This window comes from Hippocampus guttulatus, chromosome 5, assembly GCF_054856545.1.
Source record: "Hippocampus guttulatus isolate MCC_2025c chromosome 5, RoL_Hgut_1.0, whole genome shotgun sequence".
In the NCBI taxonomy this organism is placed as follows: Eukaryota; Metazoa; Chordata; class Actinopteri; order Syngnathiformes; family Syngnathidae; genus Hippocampus; species Hippocampus guttulatus.
This window is the reverse complement of record NC_141265.1, coordinates 23,783,165-23,797,770: the sequence shown is the minus strand read 5'-3', so window position 1 is coordinate 23,797,770 and position 14,606 is coordinate 23,783,165. Positions and strand designations below refer to the sequence as shown.

Genomic DNA, 14,606 nt, shown 5'->3' with positions numbered 1-14,606 from the left:
GGAAGTGGAGAACGGTGAAGGGATCCCACCGTGTCGACAACAACACGCTTCCCCCTGCTTGATCATCCTCCAACAATACTATGAAGGTCATCACCAAAATGACCACAGCCAAGAAATGTCTTCGTACTTCTGACTAGAAAAAAGCTAATAAATTAAATGACTGAGTTCTGAGATTTAAGACCCACGATTTTTCTTCTGAATGTGATAATAGCTTGAAATCTACAGTATATGTGTCAGGACCCAGAGTGCTGAATTGACTCTGATGAGGGCCAGTCATTTTTCAAACATAAATGTCCTAAGAAAGCCACAAGGCCAGATGGCATTTCTGCCTTCTTTGTGCAGAGGAGTTGACACCTGCATTGTGTCCTGTTTTCAAAATTCTGTAGATCAGCACACCCATCCCCACTTGCTGGAAGAAATCAGTTATAATACCGGTACCAAAAAGGAATTGTCCAGAGGAAAATAATGATTGCAGCCACATTTACTGATTGAGAAACTGAAGAATATGTACACTGGTACATGAACTTTCGAAATTAATTGGTTCTGGAATAAATTTCTTAACGAGAATATCTTGTAAGTACAGACGCGTTTTGCACATAAATGCCCTAATCCGTGCCAAGCCCCCACAACCCCCCCCCACCAAAATTCTGACATAAATGTTTTATAAAGCATAAAAATGCATCAATATATGTAACAAATACATGTTAGAATTTGATTATTGCACAATATATGAGAGTTGTGCATAATGTAAAATTCAAAGAATAAAAAATGAAAAAACAACTTTTCATCTTTGTTTTGCCCTTTTTAGTTCATGTTCTCTCTCAGAAGTGGTTTTTGCCTGACCTTTTGCAAATAATTGATCCAAGAACATTTGCTCTTGTTGGCTTTGAATAATCTTTTGAAAATGTCCAAGGCAAACAACAGTATAATGAGCGATCGCCGGACTGGTGAACACTTTTTCTGTGCGATTCACATTTACGTAAAACTATCGACACATATCTACATTTCTACACACAGAGACACATACGGTAGAGGTCCCTCTTAGCCAATGGGATGCCAGGAAGATGCCTGGCAATAGCCAATGGCAGAGCAGCTATAAATATGTTGCATTTAGGAAACTTGGAGCTGCGACTAACAGCCCATACTGAATTTTTACCTTTCGTATTTTTAAATTTCTTTGGTAACAAGAGGCAATATTTTCCTGTTTAGGCGTTTATATCCATAACTTGAAAATTTCGTATGAACAGACGTTCGCAAGTTGAGGTACCACTGTATGTTAAAGCCTTTATTCTGAAATGGTTCATGTCAACCATGTCAACACTATTTATGAGCAATCCAAATGAGACAGGCTCAAAAAATACTGTCTGAACAGTCTCCCATTCTTTACCCAGAGTCCCAGCTTCTTCCTTCTGGCAGGAGATTTGGAGTTCCTTTGAGCAGGCTGAACTGTTCCGGTCATTTTTTTATCTATTATGATCATGAATGCAAATATGTAGGTTAGTGTGTGCTGTACTGAAATTGTTTATTTATTCCAGGACTGGGATTTTTGATCACCCTTGACGTGGGTGTAACCTGTTTCTTGTGTGGTGTGTGTCACCTGGTGTGTATATGATGCTGCCAACTGAAAACGACAGAACTAGCTGAGTGTCCATGACACATTTGTCTTTGGGGACAATATCCATTCATTCATCTATTTTCTACTGCTTATCCGGGGTCGGGTCGGAGGAGCAATAGCTTTAGCAAGGAAGCCCAGACTTCCCTTTCCCCAGCCACTTGTTCCAGCTCTTCCCGGGGTATCCCGAGGCGTTCCCAGGCCAGCTGAGAGACATAGTCTCTCCAGCGTTTCCTGGGTTGTCCCCGGCCGGGGCCTCCTGCCAGTGAGACATGCCCGTAACGCCTCATCAAGGTGGCGTCCTAGAGGGACCTAATCAGATGCCTGAGCCACCTCATCTGGCTCCTCTCGACATGGAGGAGAAGTGGCTCGACTCTGAGTCCCTCCTGGAAGACTAAGCTTCTCACCTTATCTCTAAGGGAGACCCCAGACACCCTGCATAGGAAAGTAATTTTGGCTGCTTGTCTCCGGGATCTCATTCATAGCTCGTGAACGAAAGATTGACCGGTAAATTCTTCACCACGACATACTCGAGATGCTTCCTATGGAGCCACTCCTGAGTTGCCTTGGCTGTGCGTTTCGGGTTGTTGCCATGCGGGAACGCCGCGACCCATCTTCATTGCTCTTTCTGAGGGAAGGAGGTTGTTGGCCAAGATCTCATGATACATGACCCCATCCGTCCTCCCCTCAACACGGTGCAGTAGTCCCGTCCTCTTTGCAGAAAAGTATCCCCAAAGAATGATGTTTCTATGTCCATGCTTCACAGTTAGGATGATGTTGTTGGGGTTTTCTCATCCTTCCTCTTCCTCCAAACACGGTGAGTGGAATTTGGACCAAAAAGTCCCACTTTTGTCTCATCAGACCACATGACCTTCTCCCATTCCTCCTCTGGATCATCCATATGGTCATTGGCAAACTTCAGACGGGCCTTGACATGCGTTGGCTTGGGCAGGAGGACCTTGTGTGCACTGCAGGATTTTAATCCATGACGGCGGAGTGTGTTACTGATGGTTTTCTTTGACACTGTGGTCTCAGCTCTATGTAGGTCATTCACCAGGTCCTGCCCCGTAGTTCTGGGCTCAGTCCTCCCTGTCCTCTGGATCATTGATGCCCCACGAGGAGATCTTGCATGGCACTGCAGACCGAGGGAGATTGATCGTCGTCTTGAACTTCTTCCGTTTTCTGATAATTGCACGAACAGTTGTTGCCTTCACACCAAGCTGCTTGCCTATTGTCCTGTAGTCCATCCCAGCCTTTTGCAGGTCTACAATTTTATCCCTGATATCCTTGCATCGCTCTCTGGTCTTGGCCATTGTGGAGATGTTGGAGTTTGTTTGATTGTGTGGGGACAGGTGTCTTTTACACAGTTATAAGAGTTCAAAGAGATTAAGTTAATACCGGTAATGCATGGAGAACTGGAGGGCTTCTTAAAGAAGAACTTACAGGTCTGTGGGAGCCTAAATTTTGAATGCTTGATTGGGGATCAAATACTTATTTCCTGCAATAAAATGCAAATGAATTATTTAAAAATCATGGACTGTGATTTTCTGGATTTTTGTGTTAGATTCTGTTCCTCATAGTTGAAGAGTATCTTTGATACAAATTACAGACCTCTTCCTGCTTTGGAAGTGGGGAAATTAAAAAATCTGCAGTGTTTCAAAAAGTTGTCCTCCCCACTGTATTTCCAGCTCAATTAAGTGAGAAAAGCAGGCGGGCCGTAACACACACGGCAACTCTTATCAAGCATGGCTCGATAGGCCCAGCTCCGAGGAGTGACATCATCTGGTAGTGTCGCAGGGACAACAACTTTAGCAGGGAAGCTCAGACTTCCCTCTCCCAAGCCTCTTGTTCCAGAGTCTGGGGTCTCTGAGGCAGGCTTTTTTTGTTCGATCTCTGCAGTTGAGGACATTGATGTGGTTAAAATGCAACTCGGTGATGAGGTGGATAAGATTTCCTCAGGCTCTTGATACCGTGGAGCCGCATGGACATCGGGGACAGTGCCTCTAGACTGCCAGACAGGGATGGTTCTCCTTTTTAAGAAGTAGACCAGAGGGTCTGATCCAACTTCAATGGGGTCAAACTACTGAGCCTTCCTGATAAGATCTATTTGGAGGCGCTGGAGAAGAGGGTCCATCAGAGAGTTGAATCTCAGATTCAAGAAGAGCAGTGCGGTTTTTGTCCTTGCCGTGGAACAGTGGACCAGCTCAACACCCTCTTGCAGGGTGCTCCAGGCGAGGTACATGGTAGTTCGCCAAACCAGTCAAGATGTGCCTTGTGGATTTGAAGAAAGTATTTGACTGAGTACACCAGGGGATCTTGTCAGGGTTTTCTGGAAATATGGGCTACCGGACATAGCATGGGCTGCTCGATCTCTGTATTACCGGTGTCAGAGTTTGGTCCGCATTGCTGGCCGTATGTCTCGTGGCTGATTCTGTTCAAAACCTTTACGGAGAGAATTTGTAGGACCAGTCAAGGCATTGAGGGAATCAGATTTGGTAACCACAGTATGACACCTCTTGGTTTTGCAGATGATGTGGTTCTGTTGGCCTCATCGATCTGCCATCCTCAACTCTCACTGGAGCGGTTCACAGCCGAGTGTAAAGTGGTTATGATGAGAATCAGCACCTCCAATTCTGAGACCATGCTACTCGGTCGGAAAAAGGTGGAGTGCCTTCTCCAGGTCGTAGATGAGACCCTGACTCAAGTGGAGGAGTTCAAGTATCTTCGAGGCTTGTTCATGAGTGGGAGAAGGATTGAGCGGGAGATCTACAGGCAGATTGCTGTAGTGTCTGCAGTGATGCCGACTTTGTATCGGTCTGTTGTGGTAAAGAAGGAGCTGAGCCAAAAGGCAAAATTCCTGATTTACTGTTCAATCTACGTTGCTACCCTCACCCATGGTCACGAGCTGTGGGTCGTGACCAAAATAATAAGATCTGGATAGAAGCGGCTGGCATGAATTTCCTCCGCAGGGTGTTTGGGCTCTCCATTAGAAATGAGGTGAGAAGCTTCTCAAAGTTGAGCCGCTGCTCAAGGCATCTTGTGAGGATGCGACCTAGATGCCTCCCTGGAGAAGTGTTCCGGGCATGCCTCACTGAGAGGAGGCCAAGGACAGGCTGGAGAGACGACTCTCCTAGCTCACTTCGGAATGCCTCGGGATCACCCATGAGGAGATGAACAATGGGAAGGGAGAGGGAAGTCTGAGCTCCTCATGAACATGTGTCGACTCGAAATTTCACTGCGCCTACAATAGTTCAACGAAACACAAAATATTACCCTGTTTTAATGGTCGTTTGTGGTTCTGCTTTCTCTCTCTCTCTCACTCTCTCTCTCTCTCTGTAGGATAGCGGCTGGATAGCTCAGTTGGTAAGGCATCGGTTTGGCGTACGGGAGACGGTGGTTCGAATCCCGCTTGGGGCAAAAAATGAGCACATAACAGTGTGGGTCCTTGGGCAAGATCCTTCACGCGAATGCCTACCTCATACAATGATGAGAGACAATAAAATGAATGACATGCCTCAGACGTCGCCCGGCCAAACAAGGTCTGCATTAGGTGCTGGGAAACCAGAGCACCTTGATAAAAAATGGGCTACTGGAACAAAGCGGAGATGGGCGAGATGCGATAACATGGCTCTGTTGGAATGCTACTACTCAAGCAACCCTAGTCAGAGGGGTTACATGCAGAGAATGTGGGCTAAATGGTTACTTCGAAACCCACAGTCACGGTTGACCACGAAACAACTAGTAGCTCAGTGTTCCAACATCCACAAACGGCAACTGCTGTCACAACTTGAGATTGATGAGGTACAACGCAGGTTCCATGGTGAAGGGCCCCAGGCTGCCAGATCAGAGGAGGAGGTCATACCAGAGATTGGGAGGCAAGCCCCAATGAATGCAGATGATGAGATTGGGAGGCCAGCCCCAATGAATGAAATGCTGAGCGAGGCAGCAACTGACCTGAAAGCTAAGATCATGGCGAGAATGAAAGCTGGGCAACCTAGAAACCGAATACAACGGCTATGTGAAGTACCACCTGAAAGTCTCATGGAAAGTGTGAATGCAGCACTGAGGACGATCCCTACCGTAACGATCACGGAAACCAATGAGCTGATATACGCTTCAGCATCAGTGATCCTAGAGATGCTTGGCTATAAGACCAACCATGGAAGCCATGAGATACGTTTTTCACCATGGAAAATACGGTTGGAGGCTAAGATCAAGGCGCCTCGGAAAGATGTGAGTCAATTGACAGAGGCCCAGAGAGGTGTGATGAAAAGGCCGATAACCGAGAGGTACATCCAGATGACCATACCTGAAGCACTCGAAACTGCCAAACAAAGGCTCTCCAAGCCTTGTCCAGCCGCCTAAAGCGGTACACGAAAGAGAATGAGGCCAGACGAATAAACAGGCTGTTCGCAACACAACCTGCGAAAGTGTACGCTCAGTGGCAGGGTCCTAACAACAGAGCTGACCCACCAAGACTGGAAACTGAAAGGTACTGGAAAGGCATATGGGAGAAGGAGGTTGCACATAACAGCAATGCACAATGGCTGGTGACCCTGAGAGAGGAGCACAGCAACCTCCCTGAACAGAAGCCAGTTACCATAACAGTGGCAGACATACAGGAAAGAGTCTCAGATATGAAGAACTGGACAGCACCAGGCCCGGACATGGTCCACACCTACTGGCTAAAGAAACTCACAGCACTCCATGAGCGCCTAGCAGCACAAATGAACCAGCTGCTGAGGGATGGGACTCACCCAGGATGGCTAACTGATGGGCGAACGATCCTGATCATTAAGGATCCCTCAAAGGGTGCAGTCCCATCCAACTATCGGCCAATAACCTGTCTCTCCACAACATGGAAGCTCATGTCAGGCATCATTGCGGCTAAGATAAGTGTACACATGGATCAATACATGAGCGAAGCACAGAAGGGCATTGGTAGAGATACCAGAGGAGCCAAACATCAACTCCTGGTTGACAGAACAGTCGCACAAGACTGCAGGTCCCGACATACCAACCTATGCACAGCCTGGATTGATTACAAGAAACCCTATGACTCGATGCCACATAGATGGATGACTGAATGATTGGAGTTGTATAAGGTGAACAGGACCCTAAGAGCCTTCGTTGCAAACTCGATGAGGATGTGGAAAACCACACTTGAAGCCAATGGCAAGCCACTTACCCAAGTGTCCATCAAATGTGGCATATACCAAGGTGATGCACTCTCCCCACTGCTGTTCTGCATAGGACTGAACCCCCTAAGCCAAGTAATCACCAAGACAGGCTATGGATACCGCCTCAGAAATGGAGCTACGATCAGTCACCTCCTCTACATGGATGACATAAAGCTGTATGCTAAGAGCGAAGGGGACATAGACTCCCTGATCCACACACCCAGGATCTACAGCAGCGACATCGGGATGTCATTCAGGCTTGAGAAATGTAGTCGGATGGTGACTAAGAGAGGAAAGGTAGTCCGCACTGAAGGGGTCTCACTCCCTGAAGGAACAATAGCAGACATTGAGGACAGCTACAAGTACCTCGGTATACCACAAGCCAATGGCAATCTCGAACTGGCAACAAGGAAAGCGGCTACGGCCAAATACCTCCAGCGAGTGAGGCAAGTCCTAAGAAGCCAGCTCAATGGCAAGAATAAGACCCGGGCAATAAACAGCTCTGCCCTGCCAGTGATCAGATACCCTGCAGGAATAATAAGGTGGCCAAAGGAAGAGATTCATACCACGGAAGTTAAGACCCGAAAGCTCCTAACCATGCATGGAGGGTTGCATCCCAAATCCAGCACCCTGAGACTGTACGCAAGCCGAAAGTAAGGAGGCCGGGGACTAGTGAGTGTGAGAGCCACTGTCCAGGATGAAACATCCAAGCTCCATGAATACATCAAGGAGAAGGCTCCAACGGATGACGTACTCAGAGAATGTCTCAGACAATGGGGAACAGAGGATGAGGCGCTGGAAGAGGGACCATCATGGGGGGACAAGCCCCGACACGGGATGTACCATAACCGGACCATAACTGAAGTGGCTGATCTCAAGAAGTCCTATCAGTGGCTAGAGAGGGCTGGCCTGAAGGACAGCACAGAGCCACTCATCCTGGCTGCTCAGGAGCAGGCCCTGAGCACCAGAGCCATTGAGGCCCAGATATACCACACCAGACAAGACCCAAGGTGTAGGTTGTGCAAAGAGGCACCTGAGACGATCCAACACATAACTGCAGGGTGTAAGATGCTGGCAGGGAAAGCCGACATGGAACGCCATAACCAGGTGGCTGGCATGGTCTACCGAAACATCTGTGCGGAGTATGGACTGGAAACCCCAAGGTCAAAATGGGAAACACCTCCGAAGGTGGTGGAGAATGACAGAACAAAGATCCTGTGGGACTTCCAGATCCAGACTGAAAAGATGGTCATGGCGAACCAACCAGATATCGTGATCATAGATAAAGGGCAGAGGAAAGCCGTTGTAGTGGATGTAGCGGTCCCAAGTGATGGAAACATCAGAAAGAAGGAACACGAGAAACTCGAGAAATACCAAGGGCTCAGAGAGGAGCTGGAGAGAGCCTGGAAGGTAAAGGTGACAGTCGTGCCTGTGATGGTCGGAGCACTCGGGGCAGTGACCCCCAAACTCGATGAGTGGTTGCAACAGATCCCGGGAACAACATCGGACATCTCAGTCCAGAAATCTGCAATGCTGGGAACAGCAAGGATACTGAGCAGAACCGTCAAGCTTCCTGGCCTCTGGTAGAGGACCCGAGCTGAATGAGGGACGGACACCACCCGAAGGGGGGTGAGACGAGGATTTTTAAAAAAATTATATATATTTGTGCTGTCAGTTTAGTGCGTTATTTTTGTGGACCAGTTTAGCCATTTTTTAAGGACTTTTTCTCCATTCAGCGGGGGATTCACAGTGGATTTAATGCCCGCTCAGCAATACACGGACTGAACAGAAAGCCACATATCACTGAGCTGGTGTTCAAATCATTGCTGCCAAAGGAAGGGCATATCTTTACTTTTAGGGGCAATCACTTAATCCTTTATTTGACATACTGTATGTCAAATTTTCACTTTGCTACCTGTATGAAAAAAACCTTTTTAATGAATTCTCAAATAAAACACACAAAGAAAAATTTTAATTGAGAAAATATAAAACTTCAATTTATTTTCGAATAAACTTACCTCTAAGAACAGAGCTAATGGTCATATGGGTCACCTGAACAGTTTCGAAACATCTGGTTTCACTAACAGTCGTATTGATTGCCCATCTTAGCAGTATCCAGTATACCTGAACAGCTGAAATGCATGTCACAAGTCTAAATCCCAAATGGTCCAACCCTATTATTTTCCCCCATATCACCTTCAATGATCAGACATGTTTTATCATGACAAATATGAAACTGATATGACAATTAGGGAATAGCAGACAGTGACTTAGTTTTCTCCTCAATCTCTTTTGCAAGTTCTTGGCGATCAATTTTCTTCTGTTTTGCTGTGTGCCTCAATGCATTTGACTTGACCTGGAGGCTATGACAAGTTTTACCTCTCACGGAGATGCCCTTGTTGCACACTCGGCAGTAGGCCAGCAATTTTTCTGACCCAATCACGGAACTCCGGCTTCTCCAGCCACGCCACTTCAAAATAGCATTGTCCCGGAATATTTGTAGCGACGCCACTCGAGCGAAGCACTCCTCAGCAGTCGAAAGTCCGCTGCTCTCTGCTGTGTGTGCGTCCGCGCCAACATGTGCGCACGCACACGTCTTTTGGTTTCAACCAAGCAACCGACGTCACAAATCAAATACGCTTTGATCTACGACAACAAAAAGCTAGCCTAGCCGAAACAACAGCTAAGCTTAGCTGACACACACACAGCAGAGAGCAGCGGACTATCGACTGCTGAGGCGCGCTTCGCTCGAGTGGCGTCGCTACATATTTGTCTTTCACTTGTTGAGGTCGATAAATTCGATGAATAGATTTTTCCAGAAAATACGGTAATTGTTTGCCGAGCCGGCAACCAAACCATCCATTTACTGCCCCAGGATGGCCTCAATATATTGTTGTTTCCCGAAATGACCCGAAGTGATCACGAATCGGAGACGGCAAAAAAGCAGAGCGGGTACCAGGTCCTGCATGTTCCGACAAAACTATGAATTGGAAGGGTGGGGAAAATGACATACACAAAAGAAGTGAACACCACAGGTTAATTTTTATGGATTTTTATGGATTTTAGAAGATTTCCCTGAAAATTATGGACAATTAAGAACATAATTTTACAACTTCTTTTTTTAATTGATTTTTATGAACTGTATGACATACGAACCCGACACGACGAAGACTCCACTACGGATTGCCAGCGAGAGTCTCCATTCCAAGCTATGTACAGAAATTGTATGAAGCGGGAGAAGACATTGTTTCTGGAGAGAAATAAGAGACTAGGTTGGTGAGCCTCTGGTGAATAAAGAGCAGGTAGCCTGTTGAGTACGATGTATGCCACTGACACGATTGTTACTTGTTTGGAACTATTTTGTGTGGAAGGTTACCATGTTCCGTGTCCATATAAATAAAGGGGGTGGAGCTTTTCTGTGTTCGTCTGACAGTGACGGTGCTGAGGCACGTTGAGAGTTCAGCGGTGCAGTGGTAGCGACCATACTGAAAATAAAACGTCTCCAGTGTTGTGCCTCGAACCAAGTGTAGTCATCAGAAATGATGTCTACACAAAACCATAGAGAGACTTCCGCGCAAGAAGGACCAACAGAATCAACATAGCCTGACTGCTATGTTCAAAGCAAACTTGAGAAAAACGAAGTATGCAACCATGGCTTAAATCCACTATCGGCTGAGTACTAGTTTACCTTAGATGTGCACTTTATAATGTTATATTGCTCTGTTTTGATTCCCTAAAAAGAGCTGTTAAAGGAGCTGTTGTGTGACAAAATATTTTTTTCACTGTTGTTGATGGACAGTCATATTGTGTGAGAGATTATGTGTGAATAACTGCTCCAAGTGAAAAATGTTCATGTAAAATTGAAAATCGAAATTGTTGTTTCAGTAAATATTTGTATTTTGCACATAGAAAACTGATCCATGATCCATGTTGATGAGAGCATTAAAACGGGGAAAAATAGGACAAAAAAAAGGAAATTTAGAAACGATAAAAAATGTGTGACTAATCCAGATTAATTTTGAGTTAATTTTGACAGTTGCGTTTTTTTATCACGATTAAATATTTTAACAGCACCAGGCCCGGACATGGTCCACACCTACTGGCTAAAGAAACTCACAGCAATCCATGAGCGCCTAGCAGCACAGTTGCTTAGGAATGGGACTCACCCAGGATGGCTAACCGAAGGGCGAACTAACCTGATCATGAAGGATCCCTCAAAGGCTTCAGTCCCATCCAACTATCGGCCAATAACCTGTCCCTCCACAACATGGAAGCTCATGTCAGGCATCATTGTGGCTAAGCTAAGTGGACACATGGATCAATACATGAGCGAAGCACAGAAGGGCATTGGTCGAGATACCAGAGGAGCCAAACACCTCCAAAACCACCTCCAGAACAGTCGCACAATACATACCAACCTGTGCACAGGCTGGATTGATTACAAGAAAGCCTATGACTCACACATCTTGAAAAATGGTGGAAACAGCCCCGAAATACTCATCACTAATCTGTGCTGTAGAAGTTTGTCTATCAATGGTCTAATGAACACAATGACTGAGACTGAGATCGGAGACTGTCACCTCTGCTGTTGTTGAATTTGATGCTCAGGGGTAGTTGAATCATTGAAGCCAGCATATCATGTTTTGATGTTTGCTGAATGACCCTTTGCTGTTCTTCTTCTCCCATCATCTTCTTCTCTGGGGGTTCGCTGCTTTCCAGTTTGTCTCTTCGCTGCTCCAGAGTAGAAGCCTGAATAGCAGCTGCAGCTTGAGTCACTGCCATCGGCTGAGCCACAGCTGCTGCCTCGGTAGTCACAGATGTAATGTGATGGCCACTAGGAGACAAAGGGAGGACAACCCGACTGGACAGAGAGCTGGCCACCACGGAATCATCTGGAAAAGAGAAGACAGTCTATGTTTGACTTCCTGTAGATTATAATTAATGCAATTTTTATTTTTAGGGCAGCGGGTGCTGTGAGGTATCGATTGCTTCTGACGAAATTATTACAGGGGCATGAGCAGCGACTGCTCAGAGATCCCGATTATTTTTGTGCGTGTGTGCGTGTGTGTGTGGTGTTGGTGGTGGTTGGGGGCGGGGTCCGATGTTGACACTGGACTGGTGAAAAGTAGCCCTTGGGAAGTGTTCTTTTTCCAACTTGTGTGCTTGTGCTGCGCATGTGTATGAGGTGGTATGCTCTTGATGCCGATTGGCTGTCACCAACAGATGCCACCGAAGGTTCAATTCAGCTTATCACAGCGCAATGGGCGAAGGAGCAAAATCTTTGCTTCAAACCATTCTAACTAACTGCCTGGCATGCAACCACGCCTGACCACGATAACTGCATTGCCTCTCTATGGGAAACTGAGCAGCCGTTCACTCTGACTGTAGCATAAGATGCAATCACAAAAATGACAGGAGAAACTTACTCCTGAAGAAGACAAAAAGATATTTGGGGTCAATCAGAAGCACTTTATATGGTGGCAGTTGTATGATGACTCCCATTTAACCTGAGTTTGAATGTGATTGTTTAATTCTGAACACTGGCATATCCTCACTTGTAAGCGGGTGTGAACATGTGTGCAAATACATCTCAGTTTAAGATTTACTCATGCTCTACCATATTGTTTATTTATTTATTTTTACAATTGCTATTTTTTTTAAGTTAAATTTGCAATAGATCATATTCATGGTGGAGAATATTTTGAAATGATTTATGTTGGTCGAAATTTTTAAGAGTAAAAAACATAGGTTATTATGCAAAAGAACAGTATTTATATTTTTATAATATCGCTGACGAACAAGACCCATATTCTGAGGGAGTATTTCCTTTCCAATGACTTGGATTTCCTGTGTCTGACGGAGACTTGGGCAGGTACTGGTGAGTACAACGCTTTGCTTGAATTCTTGCCACCTGACTGTGGTTTCCTTGATACCCCGAGGACATCAGGCCGTGGTGGAGGAACGGTGAGTGTCTTTAAGAACAATTTCAAAGGTAAACGGTGCACATTCGCCACATCGGCCGCCAGCTTTGAAGCAACCTTCTTTGAAGTCGGTCGTGTTGTCCCGGTGCTCTGTGCTGTCATTTACCGTTTCCTTCTAAATACAACAAAGACTTTTTAAGCGACTTTTCAACCTTTCTTGCGGAGATCAGGCTGAGATATGATCATATCCTCCTAATGGGGGATTTTAACTCATTTACACCCTGTGACGTATAAATACTTCAATTAGCGCATAGCCGCTCCCTCCCCATGACGTATTAATACGTCAATCACGTGTTTTCATGGGGGAGGGTGCAAGAGAGTCTGATGCAACTTCTCACCACAGGATTAGGCTTGACGGCAATGTTAAATAGCAAAAAAATGGCCATCGGGTCGCAGTGGTGCAAAAATCAACCAGGATCACGCCATCGAAGTAGACGAAATTCGAGGCGTCCTGCGTCAGCTCAGGAATAATAAAGCCCCAGGTAAAGACGGCATCCCGGCGGAAGTTTACAAAAGCGACATTGACGTCTTCGCAGCGTGGCTTCATCGCGTCTACAACGCCGTGTGGACGTCCGAGACCATCCCGGATGACTGGAGCGAAGCAGTGTTAATACCCCTTTTCAAGAAGGGAGACAAGAAGCTGTGCGCCAACTACAGAGGCATTAGCCTTCTCGATGTGGCTGCAAAAGCATTCGTTTTCCTTCTGCTGAGACGCTTCCAGATGGCCCGTGACCACCGGACTCGCCCAACTCAGGGTGGCTTTCGCCCTGGAACGGGATGTGTAGACCAGATCTTTAGCCTGCGTCGCACCCTGGAGCAACGATGGGCCTACCAACAACCAACAGTCGTGTGCTTCATCGACTTTGCCGCAGCATTTGATTCAGTTGACCGGGGTTTGTTGTGGATGATCATGAAGGCTGACGGGATCCCTGTGAAACTGCTTCGGCTCATCCAGGGATACTACCGGTCAACCCGAGTCCGAGTGCGGGCCTACGGCAGCGAATCAGAAACCTTCGAGGTGCGGTCGGCGTCCGACAAGGCTGCGCGCTCTCGCCAACCTTATTCAACTCTGCCATCGATCACATCCTCAACACTGCTCTCCATGGCTTTGAGGGCGTGAGGGTCGGCCGAGATGTCGCAGTGTCGGACCTGGCATACGCAGATGACATCGCTCTACTTGGAAACACGTTCGAGGAAGTTGAAAACGCGCTGATGAAAATCCATCGAACGGCCCTGACCGTTGGAATGCGCATGCATCAATGCCTCGAAGACCAAGATCATGTCCTCCCTCACCAACCCAGCTGACCAACGGTCACTGTCACTGGAGGGCGTGACCCTGGAAAACGTTGATTCCTTCACATATCTCGGCTGCTCTGTGGTTCCGTCGGGGCAAGGAGAAGCAGAAGTCGTGAACCGCATCGGGGCCGCCAGATCCGCCTTTATGCGCCAACAACGCCATCTGTGGGGTCGGCGCAAGATCTCGGCGGTGACAAAGGGGCGTGTCTACCAGGCAATCGTGCGGACCATCCTGCTTTATGGCTGTGAGACCTGGCCTATGAGAGTGGCTGACCAGCGCGAGCTGGAAGTCTTTGATAACGATTGCGTCCGCCGTATTCTCCGCCGCCGCCGATCGGACCGGGTCCCCACTGCTGACCTTCGTCGCTGCCTGTACCTTCGCCCCTTACCAGCGTGTCTCCTGCAACGCCGACTCCGTTGGTTCGGGCATGCGGCATGCCACCAGGAGGGCGAGTTGATCAGGGACGTTCTCCTTCCTGCTCCTATGCCAGCCTGGCGCAAGCGGCGTGGTGGACAAGTCAAGACCTGGGCCACCAC

At 47.1% G+C, this 14,606-nt stretch overlaps 1 protein-coding gene across 3 annotated transcripts in view; it reads right to left on the bottom strand.

Moving 5' to 3' along the window:
* arid3c (AT rich interactive domain 3C (BRIGHT-like)) overlaps positions 1-14,606 on the bottom strand; it is a 91,091-nt gene that overhangs the window by 21,575 nt on the left and 54,910 nt on the right. For 2 of the 3 annotated variants that reach the window (XM_086111709.1, XM_086111710.1), the window contains exon 5: positions 11,373-11,684. In XM_086111709.1, coding sequence (XP_085967835.1) covers positions 11,373-11,684 — 312 coding nt within the window. Of the gene's footprint in view, positions 1-9,572; positions 11,685-14,606 lie in introns of those variants that run through there. The other variant, XM_086111711.1, reaches the window with a different exon arrangement.